This window comes from Pseudonaja textilis, chromosome 3 (genome assembly GCF_049901715.1).
Source record: "Pseudonaja textilis isolate UNSWEBS1 chromosome 3, rPseTex1.2, whole genome shotgun sequence".
NCBI classification, from domain to species: Eukaryota; Metazoa; Chordata; class Lepidosauria; order Squamata; family Elapidae; genus Pseudonaja; species Pseudonaja textilis.
Genome location: NC_141992.1, coordinates 50,719,345 through 50,737,258, shown reverse-complemented (window position 1 = coordinate 50,737,258; position 17,914 = coordinate 50,719,345). Strand labels below are relative to the sequence as shown.

General features: G+C 38.5%; 1 protein-coding gene across 1 annotated transcript in view; it reads right to left on the bottom strand.

The window, feature by feature from the left end:
* Nucleotides 1-7,767: 7,767 nt before the first annotated feature.
* TBC1D22B (TBC1 domain family member 22B) overlaps nucleotides 7,768-17,914 on the bottom strand; it is a 39,188-nt gene continuing 29,041 nt past the window's right edge. The window contains exons 9-13 of the mRNA XM_026718128.2: nucleotides 14,082-14,188; nucleotides 12,811-12,886; nucleotides 11,738-11,865; nucleotides 10,386-10,481; nucleotides 7,768-9,777 (exon numbers count right to left, since the gene is read on the bottom strand). Coding sequence (XP_026573913.1) covers nucleotides 9,649-9,777; nucleotides 10,386-10,481; nucleotides 11,738-11,865; nucleotides 12,811-12,886; nucleotides 14,082-14,188 — 536 coding nt within the window. The 3' untranslated portion in view covers nucleotides 7,768-9,648. The remainder of the gene's footprint in view (nucleotides 9,778-10,385; nucleotides 10,482-11,737; nucleotides 11,866-12,810; nucleotides 12,887-14,081; nucleotides 14,189-17,914) is intronic.

The window sequence follows — 17,914 nt, the reverse complement described above, 5'->3', positions numbered from 1 at the left end:
TATTTAGAAATCCACCTATTCAGACAGATCTGACCTTTAATTGAGAGCGATGCTGACTTTTTGTTTATCATGTCAGAAAACATAATGCTTGCCTGGTTATTTGAAGGCAGGGAAAACACACACCAAAATAGCAAAGCATAATAATGATGGTGATTCGATAGGAAAGGTGAATGAAATGTCAGGTGCTTGTGACCTCTCGAATGGAAGTAGAAGAGAAACACTGACTTTCACTGCATTATGCAACTTTCATAGCATTTGTGCAATGCTAATGTGCTTTCTGGAGTCATAGAACAATCTTCACTTCTGGCAGTGCTCCAATTTTGCATAAGCTTGGAGATTATGATTTTGCTTGCTTTTGTACAAGTTTGCGGATCATGGATTATTTTGTGTTTATCTAATTGTTGATTCATTCTGAGTAACCTTCCCTCAAAAGTCTAATTCTGTCCTAAAGTGTCTGTTTCTCATGTGCAAACATCTGAGTAGACCAGGTGAGGACGATATCAGTTCCCCGTGAGATCTTTCCTTTTTGCATAATTTGGAATTTCCACATGCAAAACATTGCTACATAGAAAACCACATGCAACTTGCATATAGATTTTGAAGTAGCACATTGGTTCACATGTTATTTTTTTAAATTGAATTACTTCTATTTCAGAAAATGAACTACTTTATCCTGGTTTAGTAGGTCAGAAGCAAATTATAGCAGCAGAAAATTAAATACAGGTATTCCTCAACTGTCAACCATTTGTTTAGTGACTGTTTTGAAATTACAACAGCACTGAAAAAGATGATTAATGACCACTCCTTTCCCTTGCAACCATTGCAACATCTTCATAGACACATGATCAAAATTTGGGTGCCTGGAAACCAGCATGTTTTTACAACAGTTGCAGCATCCTGGGAATATGTAATCACCTTCTGTAGGAGAAGGAATGGCAGAACCTGAGGTTGGAGTGAAAAAAGGAATTAGCTTAGAATCCCAGCATAGCCACGAGTGAGCTAATTTTATCTAACTCTAACCAGGTGCTGACCATTAGCTGAGAAGATTCCTGTGCATAGGCTTTTAGCAATAAATCAGCTTAAATTGAACCTTTACCTATGGACCTAGTCTTTCATGCCTGCTACCTTCCCAGCCAGCTTTGAGCAAGCAAAGTCAGTGGGAGAATACTGGACTTGCTTATTGAGCATGTGATTAATGACTTAACAACTGCAGTGATTTGCTTAACAATCATGGCAAAAAGGTTGTGAAATCTGGCATGACTCACTTATCAATTGCCTTACTTAGTAACGGAAATTTGAGTCCCAATTGTTATTGTAAGTTGATGACTACTTCAGTGCTGGTATTCTACCAGTTTGGCCCAGTTATGCCGAGCCAGTAGCGACAATGAGCAGCGGGGACTGAACTGGTTGTCTCTGCCGCTCGGCTGTTGGGCCCACCCGCCCGCTCAGTCTCCCATACTCACCTTTATCCTCCGCTTTTGAAGCGTAGCTGCTTTGCGCGGCACAGCAGAGTGCTACGTGGCAGCTGCTGAAGTGACCAGGAGAGTGCAGGCTTGCAGGAGGTGAGTTAGAACATCTCTGAGCCTGCACAAATGCCTCTGCACCTCTGCACAAAACATGTGTTTGACGTGTGTGCACACAAACTGTGTGCACGCATGCAAACGTGCCCACCAAGCCACGCCCACTGAACCGGTGGTAAAACATTTTGAATCCCACCACTGGACTACTTGTAGTTCAGAACCAAGAAGCATCTTAAGACAAGCATCTGTAGAATTTGTGTATTACTGGTCACCTGATCACAGAAATCACTTAATGTCTTCTCTTGACATGAAAATTCCTTTGTTGAACTAAATTAAAGCACAAAAATAATACTTTGCAAGAATATCCACATATGGTACCTGACAATTGTTATAAATTATCACTCCAATACTCAGATTGTAATCAAACAAAGTGATTAGGGTAGCCACAAAAGTGGCAAAGTAGAATACTGGATTAGAATCCTGAGTTTATAGTTTTGGAAAGTTAACATTCCTAAGACCTGAAACTGATTTTAGCAATGATTACTGAAGCAGGTTTTATATCTTCTGTATAATAGAACAAAGATTAATTTACTGGAAATACACTACAAAGATAGATAGAGCCTGGGTATACCCTACCAGGTGGAGAATCTAAGAGTATATGCTCTGTGTATATGTGCCTGAGGAAAAAAGGCAGAAGGAAATGACTTCGGATTAGCCACCTCTTACAGAATAAGCAGACCTGGGGCTAACAAACATTTCCTGTGTGCCTCAGCATGAGAATGGATCACCTACTATTTTGTGAGGGAAGGACTGGATGGTACTCCCTTTGGCTACTCTAAACTACTGGAGAGGGTGACAGAGTACTATGAAGTCTGGAATAAAATATATCAATGGTTGGGAGTCGAGATAAGAAGAAATTGTTGACGCCTCATAGGAATGAAAGTTAAAGAAAATGAAATATAATAGACAAATATGATATGAATATAAAGACTAGAAGGGGAAAAAGGAGATGGAAAAGAAGCTAGGTTATGAATATGTATATAAATGTAAATAGAAACAAATATATAACTAGCATTAAAGTAACAATGTAGGGAAAAAGGAAAAATTACCTGTTATATCTACTTTTATGCTATAGTATGTATTGCCAAAATGATGGCCAAGAAAGTTGCACTGTGTTCAATTGTTTTTAATGTTTATTTAATAAAAAATTATATTAAAAAACCCGCTAGAGTAGCACTACTACAAGAAGTCTATTTCCTTCTGAATTGGTGGAAGTACAGCAGTTCAGTATTATCTGTTGCACTTTACTGTATTCTACACAAATGACTCTGTTCCAATTGGCTGGTAAGTGCTCTGGGAGCAACCCCACTTCCTGTGACAGCTATTTGCATTTTTTTAATAGGTGAAATTGACATAAATTCTGCCAAGTTTCCCCTTCTCGCCAAGTATATGGAAAAACTGTAAAACTGTTTTTTCTCCTATCAATCCTCAAAGAAGATGCCTACCAAAGGAAAAGCATTGGCACTTGTTATTCCAGCATGGGTAGAGAAGTAGAAGAATTGGGAAGAGGGCTCAGTAATGACTGTCTAGGCAAAACATCTAGCTGTCATTGTGATAAATACTAATTTACCACTGTATAGTTACGCAGTGGTTAGAATGCAGTCCTTCAGGCTAACTGTGCTCACTGCCAGGAGTTCAATTCTGACTGACTCAAGGTTGACTCAACCTTCCAGCCTTCAGAGGTCAGTAGCAATAGTAATAGCACTTAGACTTATATACCGATTCACAGTGCTTTACAGCCCTCTCTAAGCAGTTTTACAGAGTCAGCATATTGCCCCAACAATCTGAATCCTTATTTTACCAACCTCAGAAGGATGGAAGGCTGAGTCAACCTTGAGTCAATGAGACTCAAACTGCCATACTGCTGGCTGTCAGCATAATTAGCCTGCAGTAGTACAGTCTAACCTCTGAGCACCATGGCTCATGAGTAAAATGAGGAGCCAAATTGTTCGGGGCAATATGCTGACTCTGTAAACCTCTTAGAAAGGGCTGTAAAGGACTATGAAGCAGTATATAAGTCTAAGTACTACTGCTACTGCTAGTGCTATTGCTAAAAGTAGAAGAAAAGGTTGAAATCTGGAATTATGTCTCATAATCTAGCTTGATTTTCAGCTGACTTATTCAAAAATAACAAAAAATCCGAAGGTGTTGTATAGATCCCCACCTACTATCTTTTTGTGACCAGTACCTCAGATGGAGCTAATAAGTCAGTGCCACTGAATCTGTAAATGAGTACTAACAGTGTAGTGATGATACCTTAGCCCTCTGATGGCAGATAACCTCACTCACTGTCCTCATGTATTTGTTGGGGTAGGGGAAAATATCAAGCCCTTAGATATTCCAGAAAGCAAGGATTGAGAGCTGGATATGTGCTCTATTCCTGAATTGCATCAACTAGTCTATTTTAGATAGTAGAGCTGATACAACAAGGAGTATGGATCTCAAAATTTAATACACTAAGGTGATTGGGTTTGCCAAGAAACCCGAACAGTTCCAAATTACATATAAATGGTGAAAAGCTAAAGCAAGCAGATAAATTTGTTATCTCCCTTGGTAGAAAGTTCATTGCAAATGAAAAAAGAACTCTGAGGATATATGTGGTCATTTGACTAATGAATTTTTGCTGAAATAAGTGAAAATAGCCTTATGTAAAAGTGAATGCTGCCTATTTTGCTACATGGTAGTTTGGTTAGATAATTCCTAAGGCACCTTTCAAATTTTATATTCAATTTTTCTGATTCCCTTTCTTTTCACTAATGGCATGCTTTGAATTTCATTTGCATATTTCTTGTACCTTGTCTGGATTGTATAACACTGCTTAGCCAGAAAGAAAATAGGGTAATGGGGATTTAGACATATATGTAAACAACAGCTTTTCTCAAATTTTACTACAGACAGCCTGTGTGTGTGATTGGCATGATTTCCTTTCTCAATCTTTTATTATTTTATTCAATACAGCTTTTATTAGTTCTAACTGTTGTTCATGATTGGACAAGCAGCCTTTCAAAATTAAGAGGGTATTTTTTTTTTAAAAGGTGTTTCTTGTGTGTGGCATTTTATTACAATTATTTTCCAAAAGAGTACATTTATCTATAGCAAGATAAAGTGCACAAAAAGCACCAACATATGCTATAAACTAACTGGTTTAAGACCAATCAAAAAGTAACAGGTGTATTAATGGCTGTTGCACCTTGTAACCATGTGAATCATTAACATCTGATGACCACAGAGCCATCTGAAGACCTGCAAAAATAAATGACCCGTCATGAATTAGGCCCCAGAAACTAAGCATTCCTAACCTTGTTCAAAAGCAAGGACATCAGCTCATATATTTAAGCAACACATTGAGTAGTGAAGTGTGAAATCGGCTTAGATACATACACTTGTGAACAAGACATAAAGCCTGCAGCATCATAGCTGTGGAATTGCTTTCAGCAACAAAAAAAGTTGTACTGCAGAAAACAGAGCACAACACAGCTTTTCTAAGTGGGTGGCCTACAAAAAGATGGTATCTAGAGGGCATCCGGCTGGTCTACTGACATTAATATGGCAAGGCAACCAAAACTAGGAATGTAGACCATTTCAAGAAAGCATTCAGGTAAAACAAAGAGAATACAGCTGAGGCACCCAGATGAAGACAACTGCAATCAATACCACAGGACACTTGCATGTTCAAATAGAATCTGTTTTTTTTTTCCTGGTAGAGGTATTAATTAGATAATTCCATAGTGAAGCAGACCATTAGCAATCAATTACAACAAAGCACTGGCAATAAATGCAGATAATTAGGCTCCCCAAAAAGTAATTATGTTTGTTCCACTCCAATGAACTTTTTATTTTAATAGTAATTAACTTAGGGTGGAGGAGAGAAAATTTGAGTGACCCACTGTGCCCAGAACTGACTTCATGAAAAATAGAAAAAATGGAATCATACCCCATCATAGTTATGAGCACTTTGCTCTAGATTAAAATATATTTATATTTTAATTATAACTATTGTATGTCTATATGTACAGTACATAAAAACTTCTCTGGTTAATGGGCAGTGGGGAAGAACGGAGGGGGCAATACAGTAAGACTTACCACAGCATAGTAACTCCAGTATGTCAAAACAATGTTGAATGCACACTCTTCCTACCATCTTTGACCATTTGTAGCTGAGACCAGCAAGGCTGAGCAACAAAAACCACAATCTAATGAAACATTGCAGGAGTAACAGCTCCATTAATGGGCAACCTGAGAAAGGAATGATCCTTCATTCTAAGGTTCTTTCGAGATCTATAGAAAGATGCTGTAGCAATGTACCAGCAGTGTAGATCTGCTTTCAGTGGAAATGTTTAGCAGAACTTCAAGCCAGTTTATCCTGTTGCATATTACAGAAGCTCAGAATCAGGCAGGATTTTTGATAAGAGTGTGTAGGTTGACAAGAAGTTGCTGTCTTTGAAAGCTAGAGTTTTCTTCCACTTAGTAATCCCATTGGAGGAGAGAGGAGGTGGCTAAATTTCAGGCAAGAGATATTTTCTTGGTTACATTTAGATCTTAACAGAATTCAGACATTCACCAATTTAAAGCCAAAGGTAAAAAAGGTAATTCTGGGAAACTACCTGCTGAATCACAAGACATTATTAGATTCACCTGCTTTCATGGAAGCAAATCTTCTTATATACAAAAAGTTACTACTGATCAGTGATCTTAATAGTCTAATGTGGACCAGTGGTTGCCAACCGGTCGGCCGCGGCCCACTGGTGGGCCATGAGAAAATTTTGGTGGGCCGCAGAGAAATCTCACCCCTAGAGCACCCCCCCAAAACAATTAATCCAGGCTGCGCAGAAACACAAGGCTGCGTCACCCACATGGCCCGTGGAAACCCTTACTGCCCACTCACTCCTTAACTGGTAAACTTGCCTGCTAAATTTCTATTTTTTCTTTTTCCAACCATCATCTGTTCTACTGTGCTAGGAGATTTAGATTAGCTAGGAAGCAGGAAATGGTTGGATTTCTTGCTTTCTAGCTAGTCTTTAGAAAGTTTAGATCTTCGGCTCTGCCAAACCACCTTTAGGACTGAAGGTTTGCTTGCAAGCAAATTCAGTGCAGACTCACGGCAAGCAAATTTGAGAGACTGAGCTAGCCAATGGCAGATAGATAGATCACTGAATGATTCTGTAAGCAACTCAATGTGCCTACCTGTTTTGCCTGATTTTGGGTAAAAGTAGCTCTTTTTTTAAAATAAAAAATTCAATATTTACATGCATGGTGTGTTGTGAGTTAATTTTGTGAGTTTGCTTGCAAGCAAATTTTATGTGACAGACTGAGCTAGCCAATGGCAGATAGATAGATTTCTGAATGAATTTGTGATTCTGTGAGCAACTCAATCTGCCTTGCCTGATTTTGGGTAAAAGTCGCTCTTTTTTATAAAAAATTCAATATTTATATATTTATAATTTTTACATACAAGCCAGGCCCAGCCAGTCACATTACCACCAAGCCACACGCACAAATTAGGCCACACCCACAGAACCAGTTAGTGGTCCCTGGGATCTAAGATTACGAGTTTAGTGGTCCCTGAGGTCCAAAAGGTTGGCAATCGCTGATGTAGACAGTATGTTTGGTATTGCTAAAGTAGTAGAATGCACCCAGAGGTCTACTCATAAATATTCCTGATTTTTGCTAAATTATGAAATTGGCAGAGAAATCAGATTTTCTGATTCCTAAAAATGGTGTTAGTGTTCAAATAATTCTGGCAAAGTTCTGAAAATAACAAGGCACTTTGCATTTTCCCTCCTCTACCTTTAGCTAGTCATCAGACAAGGAACATTTATATGAAGCAAAATGATTAAAGAAAGGCTTTTCCTGATAGAAATTGGTCCAACATGAATTTTTAAAGTTGCAGATGTCAAGGAATACTGAGAAGCACAAATATTTTGGCTTCTGCCTAGTTGGGTGCTCTAAAGAGACTTTTAAAATTCATATGCAGTCTGTGTGTTGTGCGTCTAATGTGCAATATTCTGTAGTTTATATGGAAGAATTTTCATCACAAACAGGAGAAAGAGTGAAGATTTTTAAAGAAAAAAAATCACTAAAAATAAGAATCCACTCAGACTGGATAAAGAGAGGAAGATCCTCCACATTCTGGTAGCTTCATTAATAACCTCATGAAATCCTAAGAAGAAAAGACTGGCGACACAAGTAGGATTATTTTTTAATCAGTCATATTAAACTAATGACCACCAGGTTGTTGTCTGAATGGAAACCACAAATTCACACATACACACTTACAAAGGAAAATCCAGTCAATGCCTGAAAAATACAATTCCCGGTTTGGAAAGCAACTTGAGAAACACTGCTTGGTGTCAGAATTATGGCCAGGGTCTTGTGTCCTTCTGCCTCAAAATATTCCCGCCCCCCAACACTGAAAAAAAAAAAAACCCAGGAGATTGCTTTTTCTTTTTCAACTCCAAGAAGAAAAACAAAATGAGGTGGATGCAGTTGGAAGTTTGATGAGACAAGCCAAAGTCATCCCGGCACAATCTGAAGAATTTGGCCTATGGAAACAAATGTGATCTGAGAAGTCAAAGCTTGGCACTAATGAGATTGTACTGCTGCCTGCATAAACCAGTCAATTAAAATGTATAATTCCTACTGGAAACCACACTGCAATAATGGAGAGGAGAAAAAGTGGGCTTGGTATTAAAGCTGCTGTCTCTCCAGAAGAGGCTGGAGCCTTGAAACTTTGAAGAGGTCTCTGCCTGGAGAAAGGGTGGATATAGCTGAGCATCAACATCCAGAAGACACAGGATAGGACACAAACCTTGTCAAAGACATGGACATAGCAATGTGCTTTGCCACAGCTGGAGGAGAACTTTCCATAAGGGCAAGCTCAAGTGCTGTTCGGGAAGTGCAAGCATCCTGCAGAAAAAAATTCCATGAAATTCATGGTTCAGCAGCAAGTTTTTAAAATCTTCAGATCCTCAAATTCCTTGGCACTGGAGGTCATGCAATATCACTCTGCTTTGGAGTCAATTTTTGTTTTCTGATAAAAATGAAATGTGCATTCTGGGGAAGAATAAATGTGCTAGTGCAGATGTGTTGACAGCTTCAAAACCTGATGGACAGAGGAAGCAGGAGGCCCATTGCTATTTGTAACCTAGGCAGCGTTTGTATGCCAGAGGCAGACTATAAATATAAAATCATATCTGCTACAAACAGAAGACTTATATCGTACAACCTTTACCCATATACACAAGAACACAATTTACATATAATGCCTTACAGGAGTGTCATTGTCACAGAAAGGATTTTTTTTTCCTAAAAAAAGAAGGGGGGGAAAGCACAGCTCCCCCCACCCCACCCCAAACGTTCAGTGCACATACCAAGTTAGGCAGTCCAACAACCACAAGTGGAGCTCTGTTTTATTCACTTGTATTTTCTGAATTGTGCATGAACTAAACAGCCTTTTCAATGTGTGTGCGCCATCCCACAGAGATGCTGCACAAGAGGAATGTGGCAGCATGCACATGGAGTATATATGTCTTTTGTTAATGCCTGAAATGCCTCATTTCTTCAGACATGCAGAGTGAAGCTAAGGCCTGAGAGTGTCTTGTGTTCAACAGCACTGCCTTCTCTTGGGCAGGACTCTTTGTAAGGCATCTTCATTGGGGAGTTTAAACAACCGCCGAAGAAGAAACAGAAGGAAACAAGAAAAAAAGAAACAGGCCAAAGGGGAAGTGCATGAGTTTGTCTGTGCTTAGCAGGTTAACAAGAGGCTGCAAGACGTAAGACTATCTAGGCTGAAACTTGGAGGGCATTCAGAAGTTCTGTTTATTCATTTCACTTCCATCCAAGCTCAGACCACCGTCACAGCAGGACACTAATGGTTTCTGGAGTGGCACGTCCACACATGGAGTGGCAGGCAGGCACACACAAAAGTGAAGGCAGAAGTCTGATGGGAGCTTTTTTTACAGCAAAGATTGGGCTCCTGGTCCGTGTGTCCGAGGGCTTAGGTGATCGAATGCCACAGTGATCGAAACTGTGCCAGCACAATGAGAAGCAAAGGCAGAAACTCTACTACCTATCGACGATAGTGATTAGGAGCATCTGCAAACATGTACTTTAGTCTGTAGGCTTCAGCAAGGAGGAGTCCAATCTCTTCATTGCCCCAGTGTATGGTGGGTAGATTTTGTAATAACATTAGAAGACCCTGAAATGTGGAAAAGAGACAGCTCAGAGGTACGGCCTTGGATTTCAATGTGCAAAAGCGCTTTTACATTCTTGGGGCATTATCTTTCTCTTTCGTTGTTTTATTTATTCAAATTTATTATCGTGGCCCAACTCCAATGGACTCTGGGACACGCACCAAATCAAAGCATCCATAAAAACCAGATAAAGCACAAAACCAAGCAGGGAGCCTGGACCAAAATAATCTCAAAACCTACATTCGATTCAATATGAACTATAGTCATTGGGGAATCTCATTCAGGCAGTATTGAGCCTGATGACCAGTGAGGGGGGAAAACACCATCTCAGGATTGGGGTCAAAACCTGAAACACGAAATCTTCACTTCCTGCTTTACTTACAGACAATGTAGCAAAGTCAGCTGTTACAGCTGTGGAAATTATTTTACTAAAGCACTTAGAAAAAAATGTCTGCATCTCTGGGCAAAGTGATTTCATGCCTGTAATCACAGACCAGAAACATTGCTGTACATATTCATTCTGTTCTCTTCTCTTCTCTAAAATAAATACGTTTTCAAGCAGGATAATTACACTGCATCCTTTTCTAAATGTGGTTGCCTGCTGATGATTTACCTGGAAGTCCTCTTCATCCAAAATCTCTTTCCGCCATTTAATCAAGAATGCAGCACAGACGTATAAATGGAAATGAGAGAATCCCTCAGGCTCCGACTGAAAAGAACACATCGCTTGGGGTTAGAACCACTGTTATCAGCATGCCTTATTTCTCACTGCTTTTCTACATTTGATAGTGGATATACATGTAAGTATATGTGCAAGGAGAGAGGCAGAGCTCTATTTTGTGATGATATTATACAGGTAGTCCTTGACTTACAACCGTTCATGTAGTGAGCATTGAAGTTAGAACTGAAAAAAAATAACTTACAACCATGTTTCACCCTTATGACTCTGTCTGGATGCCCAGGGTCACATGATTTATGTTTGGATGCTTGGCAACTGGTTCATATTTATGATGGTTGCAATGTTCCGGGGTCATGTGGTCCCCTTTTGCAATGGTGGCTCAGTGGTTAAGACAGTGAGCTTGTTGATCAGAAAGGCCAGCAGTTTGGCGGTTTGAATCCCTAGTGCTGCGTAACAGAGTAAGGTCCCGTTACTCGTCCCAGCTTCTGCCAACCTAGCAGTTCGAAAGCATGTAAAAATGCATGTAGAAAAATAGGGACCACTTTGGTGGGAAGGTAACAGTGTTCCATGTGTCTTTGGCGTTTAGTCATGCCAGCCACATGACCATGGAGACGTTTTTGGACAGCGCTGGTTCTCTGGCTTTGTAACGGAGATGAGCATCTCCCCCTAGAGTCAGAAATGACTACCACGTATGTGCGAGAGGAACCTTCACCTTTACCTAACATGCAAAGTCAATGGAGAAGCCAGATTCACTTAACAACTGTGGCAAGAAAGGTCATAAAATGTAGCAAAGCTCACTTAACAACTGTCCCACTTAGCAAGCCTAACTTTTAGGCTCCATTGTCGTCATAAGACCTACCCTCAAGAATCCAAGGGGAAGACTGGCCCAACTATACTGGCCTCCCAGAAGGCCCTGAAAAGTTGGTTTTGCCATTCAGAAATAAGGAGCCCACAAAATGGTTGCATTGTGTTTAAGAGTCTGGATTTCATTTGGTTTTTTGTTTGTTTGTTTATAGTATTTTAATTGTTTTAATCATTTTTAGTGGTTTTGTTGTAATTGTTTTGGCAGTTTTTTGCTCTTGCTAATTTAATCATTTGAGCTGTCCAGAGTGACAAACGTGAGTTGGGTGGCTAAATAAACCCAATAAATAAATAAGCGATCTGAGTACACTCTTGCCTGCTTCCATGTAGGATTATCGCTGGGAAAAGATGTCTGAGTAAAGTCACATGACACCGTTTTTTTAATCAAGACAGGGTTCCAGCAGAGAAGTGGGACAGTCTCATACCTGATAAGTGTCCCAAAGACGAATGGTGCAGCGAAGAGGAAGCTCCCTCATCAGGAGATTGTTCATCCAGCGAAAGGCAAACTGCAAGTACTCCACTTCATACTTCCTAAAGTGACTGTGTACCTGCTCTGAAACAGGACCTTTTATTTGCAAATGGCAAATATGTGATATATTTGCTGTCATTAGCAGAAAGCACATCTCCATGAAACAGTATCTTTGCCTGCTGTCACTATTCTATTTCTGAGTACAACTCAACATGCTGGTTTTGACCTATCATGTCGCACAGGGCTGCCTACTGCTATCCATCTGGGTCCTGCATCTCAGATAGGATGCTTAGCCTGCATTTGAGATTTGGGGAATGTGAAAAATGTCTGTTTTTTGGTCCCGTTTCTATGAAGAAACTAGCAAAGAAAAAAAACCATATTTCCACTAACAAGCTACTGTAGGTAAATAGGGAACAAACAAACCCATACTGACTTACACTGGTGATGCTACCCAGTTGGGTAATGAAATGTCTACAAACAGCCAAGCTCAGAAAGCACCAAGGACTCCACAGATCAACCATGAGCTACATATATTCTACTGTATTTTTTTTTTTGAATATGAGAAACTTGTGTTTTTTGTCGCTGGCACCTACACTATTCCCATCAGCTTCCCATCAGAATTTTGGAAAGTTCAAATGCTTGAGTTCTTACAGTCTTATAAACAGAGCTGTGGTCATGGCAATTATTTAAAACCTATCATCAGTGTGGTCATTTTGAGGGGGCTGCCCATAAAAATGCATCTTACTTACATTTTATAAATTTTAGCCTTTTTTCTGCTAATTTTTTCTCTTACAAGCCTATCAGCTTATGACTTCTTATTCACCCCTTTTCCCAAGAGTATTCTATTTCTAACATGCCTTGAGGATATCAACATCCCAGTCTGATTGTCACCTAAGACAATTGAGAAAAAGAGCCTATGACTTTGGTCTCATGTCAACTGTTTGTGTTCCCTACCCTATGTTTTTCTCCCAAGTGAGAATCCATGAGTGTTACAATTCAGTTGCAGATGCCAAACTCAAATTCACTTACCATCAATACGACTGACCAGTTCCTCCAGTGCTTTGACTTTTTTTTGGATCCCTGGTTGTGCAAATGTGTAATTGTCCTGAAGCAAAGATATATTGTGTGTTTAAGAGGATACAAGGCCAGCAAACAGGTTTATACCTTTTTAGTTATTGAAAATGCTTTCCAGGGTTTTCAAACAGATCATTTCAAAAATGCCAGAAATAAAATATGAAACTATATATATATCCAGTAGACCTTATCATAAATTTCTGATATTTGGGACATATCTGATGGATATGCTCCTTATGGAATATTCATTTGCAATAGAAAATGATAGTGAGAATTGGGTATTAACCATTTCTTGCCCTCTTTAACTGCCTGTAACATAACAACCTGATGTTCCCAGTTTGTTTATTCAACACAGCATGAACAAATAGGACAAACTGCTGATTTCATCTGGTTTTAAGACATTCTGGAAACCCTGGTTCTCCATGAATTACAGAAATTATTTCCTATGTATATAATATCTTCAAAATAAAAAAAAATATTAAAAAAAGATCCCATACAAGACTTTCACAAATTCTGTTTTTGAAGTGGCACACCTTGAAATAATATAAATTTAAACTGCTACTATGATTAGCATGTTCCTGTCAAAAGCATAAAATTCCCTCAGTGGCCCACTTGCTTATCCACATATATAAAAATGTATGTTGATAAATAACCTCTATTTGTACATCAAACATTTTATGGTCTATATGATAGTGTCACTGATCAAACTGAGCTACATTATATTGATTTGAATATGGCTTCATGGTCAAAATCCGCATAATGTTACACAAGGAATTCAGTTAAGTTTCCTGAGAATTTCATATTAGTTTTATATTAGATTTCTAGCCCTTAGAGCTGTGAAGATGGCATGCACATTTGTAATTACTATAGGAATTTAAGCAGAGGAAAGCATTATTAAGATTTTCAAGGACTAGAAAATGCTGTTTCAGTATCCATGTGATTCCTTCTCTTTGTCTAGAACTAACAAATCCAGAATAAATTATACAAATATAGAATGAACTATAAAAACCCGATCGAATAGTAATAGACTGCCATGATTCAAATTGAATGTTTGTGAGACATAATATTTAGATAACTGAATAATTCTTGTTTTAAGCATGGGGTGCATTTGTTTTTGTATTAGTAGAGGCCAGAGCAGATAAAATTATGAAAGTGTACACTCCACATTATCCTTGGGTGACCATGAAGCAGCAGAAGTGGCTGGGAATAGCAGATAAATGCCCTACCTGGATCCCATCCAGCAGTTTGCTCATACACCAAAAGCTGTCAGCTTCGATGCTTTGCAGCACATCTTGAGACAGGTTTGTTACATCAAAGTTCTCCACATCCTCTTCTAAAAAAAAGAAAGTGTACCATTGTAGAATAACGCTTAGGGATATACGCCCCTTGTCTGTCTCTGCAATTTATTTTGTGTCTTTCTAAAAACAGGAGCAATATCCTATCAGGTCTTCCTTTTGTTGGTGGAGTTCTGTTTATTTTTGTTGGCGGAGTTGTAACTTCTACAATGGGAAAGTTCACACAAACATGGAGGGGAAATGCATGGGCAGTTAGATCACTCAATGGATAATCACGTACTGAATTTTGCTGATTCATAACTACGTTTATAACGATTATGATGGCAGAAGAAGTTCTAATCTAAGAAACTGGAAAAGACCATAACTATTCTGAATTGCTATTGTTCAGATTTTGACAACATACGTGACTTAAGTCCCATGACTACCAAGAGCCAAAAAGGTTCTGCAAAAGTATATGTACATGCACATGAACATATAAAAGACATGCATAATAAAAAAAATGATAAGACTTTATCTGTTCATAGTAACATTATGTTTGTGTATTTGCACACACACACACGCACACACATATATATATGTATATGTATATATATATATATGTATTTAGCAGATAAAATTACCAATGTTTAAAATTACACTAAGGCGAATATGATATATGTAGTTGGTAAGGTACAATTCCTATGAAATAATATGTGTCCTGAATATAGAGTAAATTAGAAGTATGCAATAGCACCCCGTTTTGGAAATTTATTTGCTAAAATAACTCCTGGTTTTCTTGTATGATCTTCTAGATTTATTTCATTTGATAATGAGGTCTGGATAGAAATAGATTCCCTGCAAGATGACGTTTATTAAGAGAGACAGAGACTGTTGAAGGGAGAGATGGAAAAGGTTGTGGTTGGATGGAACTGAAGAGATTCTTAAAGAAAAGTTTAAAAATAAAAGGTCATGAATCAGTGTATTAACATGATGGAAACAGGGACATGGGGAGGAATAATGAATAGTGTTAGTATAAACTACTTCTGTGTTTTTTTTTTCCTTTTATTTTGTGTCTTTAATTTATTTGGTTCAGACTTTCATACCTGAGTTCTGCTTATTCTGACAGGAAGTAGTATGATGAGCAAGTACAGTGTCTATGCATACAATATGCAAATAAATCCCCATTCACACTTTGTCTAAATGTATTATCTTCAGATAATATTAAGCTCAGGCAATTGTCACTACTGATGATGGGAAGTGGCAAGACAGAATTAGCACGTTTAAGAAGCACGTCTTAATTTCTCTTATGGCAAACTGCTATTCACAAATCCATTCAAGGCAGAAAAATACGTACATCTCGCTGTTCTTTGCTTCTCTTAATAGCAGATGCCTTGATCACATCTATCTAAGTGTTTTACCAAGAGACACTTTGGTTGGCAACACTGAAAAAGAACTATAACACAATGGAGAAGTCATTCAAACCTCCCACAATAGTAAGAGTTCTCTATCCAGTACAAGAGATTGACAGCACTGAATTCTGAAGAATACTTGTTTTTAAAAGGCAGGCACTAGCCGTTATGAAATGGCATCAGGATAGGGCTAGCCAAAGTTGTTTTAGACTCTAGTTCCTTGCCTTGGAGATGGCTTTTCCTTGAATCCCATTAACCAGAAAGATTTTACCACCCATCTCAAAGCTAAAAACTTGACAGAAGGACTGTCATTGGTTTTCTTCATAAAGTCAGATTCAAAGGTGTATGTCGTCGTCCTCCCGTCCCCCCCAATCTTCTTGGTTACTTTCCGACCTTAAATTTGCTGCAATTTAATCTGGAAAGCCTTAGTGGACAAACCTTTCTTTTTTATTGAAAACGTTTTTTTTACAATAACCAGGCTTGTGAAATGTAAATGTGGAGTACTCAAGGTAAGCTTAGTAGCTAGTACTTTTAGATTTGTTATCCGGGCAGCTGACATATTGGACAAAATAAACCAACTCAAGGGTCAGCATTCACTTTCATCCTAGTCTCATAAATGTGGAACTCTACTCTGCTTGTTTCCTAGGGACTTCCACCATGAGCCAAAGATGTTCACTCAAAAACCAATCTTAGTGACCCATACAGATATAAAATTGAAAGGATATTTAAATAGTCAAGAAGCACCTTCGGGCACATGCTTGGTATTGTAAGATGCATATCTTGAAGTAAATAGCCTTTCATAAGAAATTCATTTTCTTATGTTCTGAAGTCCCAAGCTTGCTATGTCATAATGCATGCAAACCTAAATGCATGCAATATCTTTCACAATAGCGATAACACTTAGGCTTATAAACTGGTCATAGTCCTTTAAAAGCAGTCTTTGGGCAGGATACAATGCCAGTATATCACTCCCAACAATCTGGGTCCTCATTATACCGACCTCGGAAGGATGGAAGGCTGATTCAACCTTGAGTCCATCAGGATCAAACTCCAGACTGTGGGCAGAGTTAGCCTGCAATATTGCAGTTTAATCACTGTGCCATCATGGCTCTAGAATTTCTAGAGCTAATATGTAGCTAATGCTACATATATAACCTCCCAAGTTAAATTTGACTGACTGAATTACTTGATTTTGTTAAAGTGAATTTACCTTCAAAATACTTTTTAAACAAATTCCAATAATTTAATTGAAATGGTGAATGAAATTGGACTTCATTTGATATGCCCTTCATTCCATTTAATTGAACCTAACACTCAACTTGCTGAAAAATAACATCCTCTACCTTTACTGCTTCTCAAAACTAACCATCAAGTTTAGAAGAAAACATATTACTGAACAGCAAGGAGGCACCAACCCTGTGGCAGCCCAGTAGTGAACAGTGTATAATTGGCATTAGTGTAATGGAAATGGCTGTAGGGGACACAGCGAGAGAAGCAGAGATAAGAGATGTTTCTGGCAGTTCCCTGAATCTCTGAAGCATATATTTTCACCAATGCCTATTGCTAATTTATTAAAAGATTTCACAGACCCACAAAAGCTTAACAGCTTTTAAACATATTTTTTAATCCATTAGAGGTCTGAAAATGGCATCTAGCTCTGAGTAATTTGCATCTGCAGCAATTATAAACTGTTTCCAACCCACCACCACTTCCACCAAACTTGAAAGGAAAACACCATTCAATGAGACCAGTCTAAGGCATCAGCAGAATCAAATGAAACAACTTCTTTAAGAAAGAAACCACAGTTTCTACCCAGTTCTTCCAATGCTAGTTAATTCGGTTTCTAAAAGGAAAGGAAAGTCCTCACAGAATCAGAGGGATTTTCACACACTCAAAAAAGCAAGGGCAATGGGCCTATGTTTGTGTCAAGTGACCAAGGCTGAAATCATATATGCCCACCAATCTGATCAACCAGTTTTCTTTTAAAAGTACCATTTTAATAATCTTTCCCCCCTAAATCTATCTTTTGGGGAAACATTCAAATTACAACATTAAACACATTTAATGCTGTTTTAAACTGATTATCGGAGCACTAGAACAGTTTAAAATGTTTGCTCTTAGCTTTCAGTTCTGTGGAATAAAATCTTCTCAGTCAAGTATAGCACCACTTCAGTGGTGGGATTCAATTTTTTTTACTACAGGTTCTGTGGGCGTGGCTTGGTGGGCGTGGCAGGGGAAGGACACTGTAAAATCTCCAGTCAGAGGTGGTATTTGTCAGTTCTCTGAACTACTCAAAATTTCCACTACCAGTTCTCTAGAACCTGATGAATACCATCTCTGCACCACTTGATGGTCAATAAATTGTTTTGAAATTTT